The 16,773-nt window shown below is 47.0% G+C and overlaps 1 protein-coding gene across 1 annotated transcript; it reads right to left on the bottom strand.

Annotated features, from left to right (window-relative positions):
* Positions 1-7,978: 7,978 nt before the first annotated feature.
* Positions 7,979-12,437, bottom strand: LOC109766490 (amino-acid permease BAT1 homolog). Its single transcript, XM_020325270.4, has 7 exons — positions 11,475-12,437; positions 10,799-10,817; positions 10,193-10,412; positions 9,851-10,032; positions 9,365-9,654; positions 8,466-8,595; positions 7,979-8,374 (listed from the first exon to the last, which is right to left on the bottom strand). Exons 1-7 carry the CDS (start codon positions 11,852-11,854, stop codon positions 8,024-8,026), a joined length of 1,572 nt encoding a protein of 523 aa, XP_020180859.1. The 5' UTR covers positions 11,855-12,437; the 3' UTR covers positions 7,979-8,023.
* Positions 12,438-16,773: the final 4,336 nt, after the last annotated feature.

Here is a 16,773-nt window from a genome sequence, read left to right as displayed (position 1 = left end):
CAGGGTTATCTTGCCCGTTTTCTTGTTCCTCCTGTTCGGAGGCGGCCCCGACAGGGTCTTCATTGTTTTCGGCGTCGCCCGGAGTACTATTTTCTCCGGTGCCAGTGTTGCCGTGTTTTGAGCGACGAGGCTTAGAACGGCGTTTAGGGTGCCGGCGCTTGGACTGTGTCTCATTCGCAACTGGGTCTTCTTTGTCGTCGTCGCTAGCTTTTTTAGGTGTGTCAACCGTGTACACATCGTACGAAGAGGTGGCCGTCCAACGTCTAGTGAATGGAGCGTCTTGGCCTTGCTCCTTGTCGGCATCGTCGTCCATACCGTCGATGTCTTCGGAGTCATAATCAAGCACGTCGGTTAAGTCATCGATAGTGGCTATGAAGTGGGTGGCGGGTGGGAAGCAAAATTCCCCATCATCAGCCTCTAACTCGAACCGAACATAGTTCGGCTGCGAGTCCTTCTCCAAGGAAAAATTCTTTAAAGAGTTCAGCACATCGCCCAAAGGTGAGTGCTGGAAAACGTCTGCGGCGCTGAATTCGAAGATCGATAAGCGATCTAGCTCGGTGCCCACAGGCGTACACGGTCCGGAACTTATAGCCGGAGACGATTCCGAAGTTCCATTGACGCAAATATTGCAGGGTGTTGAGTCCGTGTGCGGCTCCAACGCCGCGGACTCTATGGCTTTGGATGGCACGATCTGCTCTGGTTCTAAGGCCGTTGCAGCAACAGGAACCATCTCCGGGATGTGATCCGATGACAGAGTTAAGTCATGTTCATCGGAGCCAGGGGGAGCGATCACCGCGGTCTCAAATCCATTGAAGATCAAGTCTCCACAGATATCCGTGACGTAGTTCAAGCTTCCAAATCTGACCTGATGGCCAGGGGCGTAGCTATCGACCTGCTCCAGATGGCCAAGCCAGTTGGCCCGCAGTACGAAGCCACCGAACACAAAAATATGTCCGGGGAGGAAGGTTCCTCCTTGGACAATGTCATTATCGACGATTGGAGGGTCCATCGAACCTTTTGTCGACGACAAAGTGGAACTCTCAATGAAAGCACCAATGTCGGTGTCAAAACCGGCGGCTCTCGGGTAGGGGGTCCCGAACTGTGCGTCTAAGGTCGATGGTAATAGGAGACGGGGGACACGATGTTTACCCAGGTTCGGGCCCTCTCTATGGAGGTAATACCCTACTTCCTGCTTGATTGATCTTGATGAATATGAGTATTACAAGAGTTGATCTACCACGAGATCATATGGATAAACCCTAGAAGTCTAGCCTATATAACTATGGTAATGTGTATATCCTTTCCGGACTAACCCCTCCGGTTTATATAGACACCGGGGGGGATCTAGGGTTTACATAGAGTCGGTTACATAAGAAGGAATCTTCATAATCGGTCGCCAAGCTTGCCTTCCACGCCAAGTAGAGTCCAATCTGGACACGGGTACAGTCTTCGGCCTTCATGTCTTCACAGCCCATCAGTCCGGCCCAATGGATAATAGGTCGGACGCCCGAGGACCCCTTAGTCCAGGACTCCCTCAGCAGGGGCCGCCCTTGGCCTCCTTGCCCTTCTTCTTCTTGGCCTTCTTCTCCGGAGCCTGACGGCGCCGGGACCAACATCTCCGTTACCTGGGGCGTGGCCGGGTTCTCCGGCAGCGGCGCCGGACAGTTGATCCGCTCCGCCTTGGCCATCCATCCCTGTACGGAAGACAAGTGATATAATCTTCACTATACTTGAAGTATTGACCGGATAGGTCTTCGGAAAGACTATGCTTGCCGTTGAGGCCGGCTTCTCGATGTCGAGTCCGATGTCCTCGGTCTTCATCGGCCAACTCTTCTGGGCCTTGAAAAGTTGCTTCCATATATCTTCGTGCGTGGTGCCGAAGAAGCGCTTCAAGGTACGTGGTTCTTCCGGATTGAACTCCCACATGGGGGAGGCCCGGAGTTGGCAGGGAAGGACACGGTGGAAGAGCATCACTTGAATCACGTTTCTGAGACTAGTGTTTTTACCCAACACGTTGGAGATGCGCTTCTGCAGCATCATCACCTCCGGTTGGGACCGCCAATCAAGGCCCTTGGCGGTCCACGAGGTGAGTCTCGTGGGGGGTCCAGATCTGAAGTCAGTCGTGGCCGCCCACTTGCCGTCGCGGGGTTCAGTGATGTAGAACCACTCTTGCTGCCACACCTTGACAGTCTCGACAAATGCCCCTTTGGGCCAGAACGCGTTGGGGAGCTTTCTTACTATAGCCCCGCCGTAGTCCACGTGCTGACCGTCGAACGCCTTCGGCTTCAAATTGAAGACCTTGAGCCATAGGCCGAAGTGTGGGGGGATGCGGAGTAGAGACTCACACACGACGATGAATGCCGATATGTGGAGGAAGGAATTCCGGGCTAGATCATGGAAATCTAGCCCGTAATAGAACATGAAGCCTCGGACAAAAGGGTGGAGGGGAAACCCTAGCCCTCGGAGGAAATGGGGAATGAATACGACCCTCTCGCCGGGCTCCGGAGTGGGGATGCCTGATCCTTGTCAGGGAGCCTATGCGCGATATCCGCGGACAGATATCCCGCGCTCCGGAGCTCCTTGATGTCCTTCTCGGTGACGGAGGAGGCCTCCCACTTGCCCTTGGAACCGGATCCGGTCATGGCTGGGGAGGGTGGTGGCGGTGGGAAAGATTGAAGTTTCGGGCACTGGAGCTCAGAGATGCGAAGGCAGGAGCAAGAAGAAGGCGTGGGAAAAAAGGAAGGGATCTTTATCCTCTTATTGGCGGTGAAACACCAAACGCCCCCCTCTCAAGCCTTAAAACACGCCTATTCCCAAAGAGATCGTGCGAAAGGCACGGTTGGATTACCCAAAACCGTATTGATGAGAATCCCGCAATGGGCGTGAAAATGTAGGATAAGCCTCGAAACGCGAAACGGGGGGGGGGGGTGTGAAAAATGGTTCGAAATGTTAAAGAGCCAAGTGACGCTTCACCGAAAAAGTTGTCAGTAAAAGACACTGTTTTATTTTGACATCTTGCCTTCGTGGCTATGGATTGTATTAATTTTGCAGAACTGGATACATTTCCTTTGTGCAGGGAGCTATCCTAAAATATTCAGGAGAGGGAACCCGCCTTGTAATGCCGAAGACAATCCGCGTGCCGAACACATCGTCATCGAAGACTGGTTCAAGGGCTACTGAGGGAGTCCTGGATTAGGGGGTCCTCGGGTGTCCGGACTATTTGATATGGGCCAGACTGATGGGTCGTGAAGATAAAAGCAAGAAGACTTCCCCCCATGTCCGGGTAGGACTCCTATATGCGTGAATGGCAAGTTTGGTGTCCGGATATGTTATTTCCTTCCCCCACAAACCGACTCTGTACAACCCTAGGCCCCTCCGTGTGTATATAAACTGGAGGGGTTAGTCCATAGAGGCTATCAGAATTCTCATAGGCTAGACAGCTAGGGTTTAGCCATTACGATCTCGAGCTAGATCAACTCTTGTAACCCCTATATTCATTGAATACAATAAAGCAGGACGTAGGGTTTTACCTCCTTTAAGAGGGCCTGGACCTGGGTAAACATTGTGTCCCCATCGTCCCTTGTTACCATTGATCCTCAGACGCACAGTTTGGGACCCCCTACTCGAGATCTGCCAGTTTTGACACCGTCAGCAGGAGCTGTCTCTGAGTAGTCGAAGCAGTATCACCTTTGCAGATTATCATCTAGAGGTTTGTTATCACAAGGATCCACTTCACAGTGAATGCGGTTGAGCACCTGGGATCCATGTCCTTGCAGCTGGCATTGGCAATCTGTAGAAGATAGATTTGCACTGGACTAGACATCCCACCCCCCCTCGGCCCCCGCATCGCTCCCGCAGGGCGACTCGGGCGGCTCAAACCCTAGCTGCCGCCGGGACTCCTCCCCCATTCTCCTCTTCCTCGGTACCGCTGGAGGTGGTCACTGGAACGCCGCGCGATCGCTGGGGATGGTGACGGCGAGGATCTGGTTGCTCCGCCCCTGTGGAGGACCTCGGAGCAGAGGTGGCGACCTCTGGTGGTGGAGCTGCGCTGCCCTCAGCTAGCGGCGCCAGCGGGTGCTGCCCGTCCACCTCGGCCATGCGGGCGGCGGGGTGACGGCCGACGACGGCTATGGTGCGCGGTTGCCTCGAGGGCACCCGCATCAGATCTGATGGCGCTTTCCTCTTCATCCTCAAATCGCCCTTGCCCCAGATCCGTCCTTCGGTGGTCTCCGGGCGCCGTAGCCGTGCCTTATCTTGAGGTGGAGGTGGGAGGAGGGACCGGAGAAATCCGTGGCCGGCTCTGTCGGCCGCCGGCGGCTACGCCCAAGGGCGCCGTCCCCTACATGTAGGCACTGGCTAATTCCCCCTTTTCCACCCTCCTCTTCCTCCCATATTGCTCATGTACCGGGTGAAAACCCAAATCTCTCTGGGTTGGGCGGCAGCGACGCTGTGGGCGTCGTCACCTTCAAGGAGGTGTCGTCTTTGGTGAGCTTTGGGGGGGGAGCGCGCTTGTGCTGGACGGGGGTTGTTGGCGGTGAGGTCGGAAACTTCGTGCTGGTGCTGGCGGCGAGGCCGCACAAGTTCTTATCTTTTGTGGATGCCCATGGTTACCGGTGTTGTCTTCGGCCATTCGGGCAGGGGTTAGGGTTCCCCTCCCAGGGTTGTCAGTGCTCGCCAATGGTGGCATGAGCTCGGTTCTTATCTCCGTGAACTTGGTGTCGTGCCCCAGCTCCGTTGTGGATGCTTTCCTTCCTTTACTGCTTGGCCATCAGCAGCCTTGCCGTGTAGTTTGCTTCTCCTCGTGTGCAGCTCTCATGTAGTGCCGATGCTCCCCTTGGCTAAGATCGCTGTTGTTTGGTGGTGGTGTACTGATGTGGCCTTCCGGCTGGCAATGGCACCGATTTCACTTTAGCCCTCGGGTGGGCGTCTTCACCTTTCGACGGATCGGCACCCTTCGTGCCAGGGCGAGGGGGCAGGGAGCCCCGTTCACCTTTCGACGGATCGGCACCCTTCGTGCCAGGGCGAGGGGGCAGGGAGCCCCTTTCGGAGCTGGAGGAGGTTGACATCGACGGCCAGAGCTCATGGATCTGACAAAGGCGCTCCCCCAGCCACTGGATGATTCTTCCCCAAGCTTTGCTGGTGTCCTGCGTGGTGCTCTGCAACTTCTAGCTGTATTAGTGCTTTAGTTTTCATATCTTGGCTAGTAGTTTGTGGTAGCCTATTAGCTATTTACACAGCACCTTGTATCGTCTCGCTGTTTCTTTTCCTTTTACTCTGCTGCTCGTTGTAATCCTGGCCGGTTGATGGCTTTGTTAATTCAAAACCGGGCTCTCCTTGAGCCTTCGTTTTAAAAAAAATTATGTAGAAGATAAATTAAGGTGCGTGTTTCCTTCAAAAAAAAAATCTCAAACTGAATTTGTAGCACGAAGGAGAACTTACCAGAGAGGGCGGAGGCGAAGTTCTTCTCTGGAGCCTCTCGAATCCCTTACGATTTGATCTCCGCGACTTCACAGCACAGCAAACTTCGACCTATAAGAACTGGGTTGGCAGCAGCAGAGCCAGAGCACAGTGTCGCCGCGCCGCCCGAGTATTTGCAGGTCAAAGCTACAGCAGATCGATCAGTTGATGCAGAACGGGTCAGTGGGTCAAAATCTTCTCGTTGATTTTGTGTACAGCTCGTGTGCTTCAGCATTGATTACGTACGTGCTGACCATATCTGCTAAACAACTACTGTATATACATGAGGTATTTTTCAAGAAGGAGGGTGTATGGCTGACTCTGCCCATAGCCATACATACATACATCATGTACCATCTTTATCTGCTGTGATGGAGAAGAAAGGAGAAGATTGGTCAGACCCCGTACATTAACAGATGGGAGATTTGAGCAACAAATTCAGCTTTGAAAGCTGTGTCTGATCTGCTCTGCTCATGTGAGGTGTTGTGTTATTTTCCATGGCAAGTTAAAGGTAGACAAAGATACTGGCATATCTTCACCTGTCATTTCAAAGTTGTCAACCTTGGTGGGAGTTATATACAAGTGCCCAGTACGGCAATGCACCTCAGAGTGGAAAATTTCTTGCAAATCATATCTCTACCTTTCACGTCCCGCTGATAGGTCCCTCATCTACGCCCAACCCCTGCTCCGAGAGCCACTCCTGCTATATATCTCTACCTGATTAACAAGAGAGTGCGGACTATATTTTTGTTTTGCCAAAAGCTCGTACGACTGATTTTTTTTTTCTTAACTCGCACTCAAGTTTTCAAAATTGCAAATTTTACTTATGGATGTGCAATTAGGTTAAAATTACAGATTGTAATTTTAAAAATCAACCGGAACTTATAAGAAATCAGTTCCCTGAACTTCAAACAAGCTTGGAAACTGCCCATAGTTGGACGCCAGCAATCCCCTTCCGCATGATTCGGCATTGTTGACCAACGGGAAGTTGTTTATAATTTTTGTCATCGTGTATAGGCCGTCCATGGAATTATTGTTCAAACCCCCTTCCGTACGATTCAATATTGTTGACCGAGGGGTTATAGTTTATGATTCTTGTTGTTGTCACCTATAGGTCGTACGTGGAATTATTGTTCAAGATCCCTTTCCACAACATTAATGTGGGAGTGGTATGATAAGATAACAAGAGCGTTTAAGTTGAATTTTCTAGTGTCACGTGAATGGTTCCTTGGAGTATGAATTGCAGTAACTTGACCGAAAATGATGTATACTGCGCTCTCCCTTCTGATTTGTATCCCCCCTCCTCCCTCCAAACTAATTTTAGCTAACCTTGGACCATGAGTTATGATATCGAACATAAATATAATATAGTTTTTGTGGCATATAACATATATTTTTTACTCAAATATATAATCAGAGATTAACCTAAATTAGCAGAGAGCCTTTCAAACCAAAAGGGAGGGAATAGAAAGGGAGACTCAATTTTCCAAAATTGCAATTTTTACTTATTAGAAGTCCAACTAGCAGGTTAAATATTACAGGTTGTACTTTTTGAAATCGACCGAGACCTGTAAGAAATCAGTTCCAACATTCAAATTTAGACAAGGTCGCAAACTATCCAAGGTTTAACACGGGAAAGATCCCCTTCCGCATGATTTGGCATTGTTGATCGAGGGCAAATAGTTTATAATTGTTGTCACCACATATGGGTTATGCATGGAATTATTGTTCAAGATCTCCTTCCGCATGATTTAGCATTGTTGACCAACGGTTCCACAATCATTAGCGTGATATGGAGTGATATGATAAGATTACAAGACAGCTCCTCTCCCAGCCCCTGGCTCTTGGATTATGAAAATTGCATTAATTTGACTGGAAAAAGATGTACCATACCGGAGTAGAATATATAGAAAGGAGACCATTTGCCTCCTTTGTACCTGGCTCTTGGATTATGAGAATGGCATTAATTTGACTGGAAAAAGATGTACCATATAAGAGTACAATATATAGAAAGGGAGACCATTTGCCTCCTTTGTTCCCGTCAATGTCAACTGTCAAGCCAGTGTGATTAGGCTTTGTATCCCTGATCTTTATGTCTGCATCGATTGATACACTCTGTGTGATTAGAGATCGTGGTGTTGTTTCATCTTGTTTTGCATTTTGAAGTAGGATACTTTAGTGTAGACGACATATATGAATGAATATATCGATTTTTAATTAATCATGTTGTTGTCATAGAACACATGAACTATACATGGCACACGTGCATACGTTTTTAATCCGATGAACAAACGAACACATTAATCGTGTATGTTTTTAATCTTTCTGCAGCTTATTGCGGCCGTAGCGCACCGCTAATCGATGCTGCATATGCATATGGATCCGAGCGGGTAACCCCTACCATGGGCAGTCGGCCCGCCCGGTGAGAGATTTTTTGAAAGAGGGGCGGAGAAAAAGGTGTGTTGTGCGGTCAAGATTCCCGCCGCAGCTGCAGAAAATCTACCTCCGGTTCGTGCATAAACATCAAGCAGCCATTAAACTAATTAAGTTTACAAGGCTCATAATTCTAGTATGTGTCAACGTTCACGATGGGTCCCTTGAACCAGAACCGAGCATGGAACACCCAAGAGCCAACACTGAGCAACAACACCCCGCCGACGGCAACTGGCGTGTAGTTGAAGACGTCCTTTCCCACAGGGTATGCCACCGGCAGCGAGAATAGCACGGTGATGAAGGCCACCCACAGCACGGCGGCCCAGCCGATGATCACACCGTACCTGCCGAGGTGAAACGGCCCTCGGACGAATGACTTTCGGGCGGTCGTCACCCGAAAGAAGATGGGCAACGCATAGGAGATGTACAACCCTAGAGTCGCAATGGACACCATCGCCTGGAAGGCCACCTGGCTCCCCAGTGACTTCGCACGCCAAATAACATGAAGCAAGGAAATGAGATGTCAGTCGAGGACTAGGGGTAGGACACCGAGTCTGTGAAACATGCATACGTACCGTGAGAGCCATGGCGAAGGCCACAAGCACGGACAGCCAGACAATGTTCAACGGCACCTCGTGCTTGTTCACCCGGTGCCAAAGGTGCGAGTACGGCATGGCTCCGTCCCTTGAGAAGGCATACCCCATCCTGTCGCACAACACAAAGATGACCAATTGAGAGAATACATTGCGACAATATAACTGTGTCTCTCACTTGTGTCGTGCTACTTAAATACATGCGCATTGCAACAAAAATATACATAAATACAGATAGTACTTTGGAACCACATGTGTGAGCAGGGCCCTCGTATGACTTCCAACAAGCCATGAAAAACAAGCTAGTGCAGTTCGTAGGAGATGCCTCTGGATCAATTATACTCCAGAATTTCTCCGCGGTTGTATTGCCCACGAATGTATTACCTCTGAGTAATCTATAAAGCTCCAAGTTGCAAAAAAGAAAAGAAAAAAACAAGCCATGAAAAACAGACAACTTTCCCTGTTTCCTCCTTTATGGCAAGAACCAAGCAACAGTCCAAATTTGCAAAACTCCTAACCAACCAAATCATAATAGCAATCTATTATGGCTGTAATGGGACATGCAATATTCGAAGAATCATCAGGCGGTATTTGATATTAATTTTTGTTTTCTAATTACAGCAAAAAGGCCACTGGAACGCAAAACCAACAGATTCAGGAGGTGGGAGCGGATGACATACTGAAAAATGACGTCATAAGTTCTCAACTAAATAATATATATTTGTGATTTAGGAATGAGATTTCTGTAAGGGGGCAAATTTGAGGAAGGAGATATTTGTGAGCATAGAACGTCCCAACCATCACGACGACGACGAACACAGCCCCCCCTCTCCCCCAATAGTAAACAATATATCCAAAGTGATGATAATCTAGTGACGAACCTTGAATTGCTCGTGATGCACGCAACACCGCAGAGGAACATGGCGACAGCAATGACGCCGAGGCACACAAGCCCACCAACACCACTGCCGTACCTCTGGTTGAATATGGTGTAGAGAGCCTGAGCGATGGCATAGCCGCCAGCATCATTATCGGCACTTAGCAGGTACGGGATGTCTGTCACAACTGAAGTCAAGGTCACCAGGTAAATCCACCCAAAGATGTTTGAGAGAACGACCGAAGTGACAATCCCAATCGGACCGCTCCTATCGGCATTCTTCGTTTCTTCTGTCTGCATATATATCAATATACATAATTAAGCAAGAACATCCCGATCATTAGATCTTTAGTTGTATCGACATCGGGGATGGTGTAGTGCAATCGATGTCTAGGAATCAGGGCATGCTCTAATTGGACTCCATATGTGAGTACATGGACCAAGTAATCAACGAAAGTTTATGTGGGAATGAATTAATGTCTTGATGTACCATATGAGCAGATGTATCGTAGCCGATCATGCAGTAGTTGCTCATCAACAGCCCCACCCCTAGAATGTAAGCCTTGTTATGGATGCCCATGCCATTGTCCGTGTTGAGGTGCGTGAAGATGAAGTCGGCACTCGACCGCTCCTTGGCAACAGACGGAATCAAGATCACCAGCACAAACACACCTACCATTGTTCAGAGAGTACAGGCACACCAACAATCAAGGACCAGCAAAAAGTTGATGTGTACACAACTACACCTAACATTGGTCGTATGAAATATGCATGCAAATACCAAAACAAAATGCATGTTCAGCTTAGCAATGATCAAAGAATATGAGTATACCTGCAGCGTTCCAGAACGCGCCGAGCTGCCCAAACCAGGAGAGCCAGTGGATGGGGAGGCTGTTGATGAGGCCATGCAGGATGAGGATGAAGCCGTAGATGGCCAAGACGACGTACTTAGACGCGACGTAGCCGCCGCCGTTGGTGCCGCCGGTGGCCAGCAAGATGATCACCTGGATGAGCTGGGCCAGCGAGAAGTCCACGCTGGTGGCCGTCGCCCACTAGGCAGGCATGACGGTCAAAAGAAGAGGCCGGACTGCGTCAGAAATGTGCCAATAATTTAGTTCTATCTATCTGCTCTTTGATTGGACTATGAGTTCACTGCCTCAGTGGTCAGTCCACTCCGTTGAATATCGACAGGGACGTGGGAGATCCCGCGTTCTGAACACGGTGCTGCTATTTTATCCAAGAATCAACGGTTTTGCTGGACGGCCACATGCATTGTATTTCTTATATAGATATGTTACTAGCTTCAAGTACTAGCGTCCAATACTTATAGATCTATGTACTGAGGCACTACTATTATTATATTTCTTGTAGAAAGGGGAGTGTACTTGAAGCTGCAGATAAATGTAGAAATGGGAATGGAGCGTAGGAGTTGAAGTACCTGTCCCACGATGTTGAACCTGTCAAAACAGAGCATAACTAAGATTATACTCCGTCCCAAAATTCTTGTCTTAAATTTATCTAGATGCAAATGTATAGGGAGGTAATACTTGAAAAGGGAACTAGTCCTATTAATCTGCAAAATGAGAAAAGGGGCATATATGGCCGAGTTTGCAGATATCAAATTTGAGCAAACTGCTACTCAAATGTCAGATATAGTCCATCGTCCATCGCAATGAAGAGAAAATTCCAAGCATAACAGCATACCAAAAGTCCAAAATCACCCATTCCTTATCATGAAGCTAATTAAGCATGAACTCTAAGAGCATGGTTAATAGTATAGCTAGCTGCTGGCTATAAGTCAGTGCCATGTCATCTACAGCTCATCTTATAGCCAACATGTATAATATAGTAGATCAAAAGAGTGTACTATTTTTTTATTATGTGGTCCAGCTTTCATTCTCACAAAGTATATAGGAGCACGTGCTAGAGCTGGCTCTTCACGAAGAGCCCGCTTATCTTCTCTCTCCTCTTCTCTTTCCTCCAACTAAGCAGAAATATACTAGTTTATTCCTTATAGCCCGCTGACTCAGCTCTATTATATTTGCTCTAATGTGTAGCCAAGCATACTATGCCAACTATAAATGCAATTGACTAATTGAGTAATTAAGTAGTACCAGCCGGTGACCCAGGAGGCAAGGGACGCCCACTTCTTGCCGGCGAGCTTGGCGCTCCAATAGTAGAGCCCACCGGAGGTCGGGTAGGCCGAGCAGATCTCCGCCATGGACAGGGCGACGCAGCCGTTGAACGCCGCCACCACCAGCCACCCCAGCGTCATGGACGACGGGCCGCCGTAGCGCAGCCCTGTGTTGTACGTGGACGTGACGCCGGTGAGCACGGAGATGATGGAGAAGGAGAAGGCGAAGTTGGAGACCACGCTGAGCCCGCGCTTGAGCTCCTGCTTGTAGCCCATCTGGTGCAGCCGGGCTCGGTCCGCGTCGTCGTTGGCACCGGCGTCGGTGACCGCCACAGCGACGGAGTGCGACGACACGGCCATATCGACCGCTTCTGCTTGGGTGAGGCGCTAGTACTACTTGGGCAGTTAAGCTTGTGAGAAATGGTGTTTGGTGTACTAGAGGGAGTCAAAAGGAGGGGAGCTGGGAGTGGAAATGATCCACGATTGCGGCAGCTAGCCATGTAGGAACTCTTATTATACTGCTTCATATCCCAGATTTATCCTGTCATTCAATCGTGTCGTGTGTACCATTTTCTCAGGGGCGACAAAGACCGGGCATTTAATTAAGTGTATATATCTTATGTTAACCTCAAACACGAAATTGAGATGCATGTACTTCGGATAAACTTTTATAATATGTCTGGTATAAAAGAAAAAAGAATCAAACACGAATCTGCGCTAGGTTGACTTTTAATACACTTGTATGAGGGTTCGGCTTGCATCTCTTAATAATATACTCCTTTTTTCACGAGCTTTCCCATACACACAACACTTTTCTAGAATACGCATACGCACAAAACTGAATAACTTAAAAAAATAATTTTGAAAAGAAGGATAACCCCCGGCCTCTGCATCAATCGATGCATGCAGCCATATTATTAAATAAAAACGTAACAAAGTCTTAAGGTGCAAAGTAGCTCAAGTTACGATGCCTACACACCTAGCCTATTATTAGCTCGCCACCCAAATCGGTTGAAGGTAGCCCGTGCTACCGTCTCCCAGCGGTTGTACCCAATACCCGTAAGCTCCCTGAAGTCCGCATGAGTGAGTAAGGACCACATACGGATCCAAGATGTAGCTCTGTAGATAACCTGTAAAAAATTAATGAATTTTGTCCCATTAAAAATCATATCATTCTAGTGTTCCATATAGCCCAGAAAAGTGCACATATTATGATCCGAATATGTTTAGCTATGTCTATGTCCACTCCAGTAAGCCACGTCCAAATAACGTGTTTATGCTTGTTGGTGGATGGACGTTAAAAGCTATATGAATTGATCGCCATGATAATTTTGCCAGAGGACATTCGAGAAAGAGGTGTTTAATCGTTTCATTTTGATCACAGAAACAACATATTGAGTTACCTACCCAATTCCTTTTCACTTAAAACTGAATAACTCATGGATGTAAATCATACAGTCTGATCCATACACTACCACAACATCATTGACCACTAACAGGCGCTTCAACCTCTCCATTGGTGAGTTTTTTTCACATGACAATGATTAAAGGTCACTAGTAACAAAAATAATTATCGATGGGCCTCCCTTCCTCACTAGAACTTTGTTGGGCATTCTCTTCTCCTCCATAGTTGCCGCCATCTCCTCTTCCATGATGGCCTTCAGGGCCTCATCCTTCGTCTTCCCACAGGCGGAGGCGTCCCACTGCGTCAAGTCAACCACGAGAGGATATGTGTCTCTCCCAAAAGGTGTGTACAGCAAGGATGATTATGGTGAACTAAAAAGTAAAGACTCAAATCATACAAGACGCTCCAAGCAAAACACATATCATGTGGTGAATAAAAATATAGCTCCAAGTAAAGTTACCGATGGACGAAGACAAAAGAGGGGATGCATTCTGGGGCATCCCCAAGCTTAGTCTTTTTGGTTGTCCTTGGATTTTACCTTGGGGTGCCTTGGGCATCCCCAAGCTTAGGCTCTTGTCACTCCTTGTTCCATAATCCATCAAATCTTTACCCAAAACTTGAAAACTTCACAACACAAAACTTAACAGAAAATCTCGTGAGCTCTGTTAGCGAAAGAAAACAAAAAACCACTTCAAGGTACTGTAATGAACTCATTATTTATTTATATTGGTGTTAAACCTACTGTATTCCAACTTCTCTATGGTTCATAAACTCCATTACTAGCCATAGATTCATCAAAATAAGCAAACAACACACGAAAAACAGAATCTGTCAAAAACAGAACAGTCTGTAGTAATCTGTATCAAACGCACACTTCTGGAAAACCAAAAATTCTAAAATAAATTGCTGGACGTGAGGAATTTATCTATTAATCATCTGAAAAAAGAATCAACTGATAGCACTCTCCAGTAAAAAGTTGTAGCTAATCTCGTGAGCGCCAAAGTTTCTGTTTATTACAGCAAGATCAAAAAGATTTCACCCAAGCCTTCCCAAAGGTTCTACTTGGCACAAACACTAATTGAAACATAAAACCACATCTAAACAGAAGCTAGATGGATTATTTATTACTAAACAGAACCAAAAAGCAAGAAACTAAAATAAATTTGGGTTGCCTCCCAAAAAGCGCTATCGTTTAACGCCCCTAGCTAGGCATAAAGGCAAGGATAGATCTAGGTATTGCCATCTTTGGTGTTGGGAAAGAAAAGAGAAAATTTATTATCTATAGCATTTATCTTTCTATTTTGATAAAGCACGTGGCCATTAATGGTGGAGGAAAGATTAAGCACACTACGAAAATTTGCATCTAAGCTAACTCTCATCTCTTTGATAATTTCGTTTTGGTAAAAGCACAAAAGAGAGGTGGATTCAAATTTATCACTCATAGGGTGCCCAAATATAGTTTTCATCTTTTCATAAGTATCTATGGGATCCCCTTCAAGAAAACCCTCTTCAAAAATAGAATCTAAAACTTGTTTGAATGAAGCGGGAAACCCAACATAAAAGCTTTTTAGGTATATCTCAATTTGATATTGGGGCACATAGCTAGCTCGGATCCTTAAAAGCCTATCCCAAGCATCTTTCAAAGATTCATCAAGTAAATAACGAAAAATTCCGGGATCATCTTCATCGAAATTATTCAAACCCTCACTGACAACCCCGGTAGGTCTTTCCATAGCATCATTATTTATGAGCTTAGAGAGGACAGAGGGACTATCCAAAGTATTAAAACCATGGAGAGAGCCCTTGGCCCTTTTTGATTCGGCCATGGCACAATAAAAACAACGGGAAAAAGGCGAACGGAAAGAGAGGGTGAATAAAATGGCAAAGGTGAAGTGGGGGAAAGGAAAACGAGAGGCAAATGGCAAATAATGTAATGCGAGGGATAAGAGTTTGTGATGGGTACTTGGTATGTCTTGACTTGTGCGTGGACTCCCCGGCAACGGCGCCACAAATGGCTCGTTGTCGGGAGATCAAATCTTGACTTGACTTGGCGTAAGCCTTCCCGGCAACGGCGCCAGAAATGGCTCGTTGTCGAGAGATCAAATCTTGACTTGACTTGGCGTAAGCTTCCCCGGCAACAGCGCCAGAAATCCTTCTTGCTACCTCTTGAGCATGCGTTGGTTTTCCCTTGAAGTGGAAAGGGTGATGCAGCAAAGCGTAAGTATTTCTCTCAGTTTTTGAGAACCAAGGTATCAATCCAGTAGGAGGCCACACACAAGTTCGTCGTACCTACACAAACAAATAAGAACCTTGCAACCAACGCGATAAAGGGGTTGTCAATCCCTTCACGGCCACTTGCAAAAGTGAGATCTGATAGAGATGATAAGATAATATTTTTGTTATTTTTATGATAAAGATTAAAAGTAAAGATTGCAAAATAAACGGTGACAGAAATAGCTAGTTGACAGGAGATTAATATGATGGAAAATAGACCCGGGGGCCATAGGTTTCACTAGTGGCTTCTCTCAAGATAGCATAAGTATTACGGTGGGTGAACAAATTACTGTCGAGCAATTGATAGAAAAGTGCATAATTATGAGAATATCTAGGCATGATCATGTATATAGGCATCACGTCCGTGACAAGTAGACCGATTCCTGCCTGCATCTACTACTATTACTCCACACATCTACCGCTATCCAGCATGCATCTAGAGTATTAAGTTCATAAGAACAGAGTAACGCATTAGGTAAGATGACATGATGTAGAGGGATAAACTCATGCAATATGATATAAACCCCATCTTGTTATCCTCGATGGCAACAATACAATACGTGCCTTGCTGCCCCTACTGTCACTGGGAAAGGACACTGCAAGATTGAACCCAAAGCTAAGCACTTCTCCCATTCCAAGAAAGATCAATCTAGTAGGCCAAACCAAACTGATAATTCGAAGAGACTTGCAAAGATAACCAATCATACATAAAAGAATTCAGAGAAGATTCAAATATTGTTCATAGATAATCTTGATCATAAACCCACAATTCATCGGATCTCGACAAACACACCGCAAAATGAGTTACATCGAATAGATCTCCAAGAAATTCGAGGAGAACTTTGTATTGAGATCCAAAGAGGGAGAAGAAGCCATCTAGCTAATAACTATGTACCCGAAGGTCTGTGGTAAACTACTCACACATCATCGGAGAGGCTATGGTGTTGATGTAGAAGCCCTCCGTGATCGATTCCCCCTCCGGCGGAGCGCCGGAAAAGGTCACAAGATGGGATCTCACGGGTACAGAAGGTTGCGGCGGTGGAAATAGGGTTTCGTGGTGCTCCTGGATGGTTACGGGGTACGTAGGTATATATAGGAGGAAGAAGTAGGTCGGTGGAGCCACGAGGGGCCCACGAGGGTGGAGGGCGCGCCCCCTGCCTCGTGGCCTCCTTGTTCGTTTCTTGACGTCCACTCCAAGTCCTCTGGATCACGTTTGTTACAAAAATCACACTCCCGAAGGTTTCATTCCGTTTGGACTCCGTTTGATATTCCTTTTCTGCAAAACACTGAAATAGGCAAAAAAAACAGCAATTTGCACTCGGCCTTGGGTTAATAGGTTAGTCCCAAAAGTAATATGAAAGTGTATAATAAAGCCCATTAAACATCCAAAATAGAATATATAATAGCATGGAACAATCAAAAATTATAGATACGTTGGAGACGTATCATGACGCAACTCGCCGATGACTCGCCTCCATGTTTTCGACGGTGATGCACGACTCGGACATGGAAATCATCGTGGCAGTGGCCTCCGCTCCATGGCCATCACCTCCTTGCCAACCGTGACGCAACTTACTGGACAACATACCTTTCCCCATCG

The sequence above is a fragment of the Aegilops tauschii genome, chromosome 3 (assembly GCF_002575655.3).
Source record: "Aegilops tauschii subsp. strangulata cultivar AL8/78 chromosome 3, Aet v6.0, whole genome shotgun sequence".
In the NCBI taxonomy this organism is placed as follows: domain Eukaryota; kingdom Viridiplantae; phylum Streptophyta; class Magnoliopsida; order Poales; family Poaceae; genus Aegilops; species Aegilops tauschii.
Note: the sequence above shows the minus strand (reverse complement) of the source record. Positions and strands in the feature narration are given on the sequence as shown.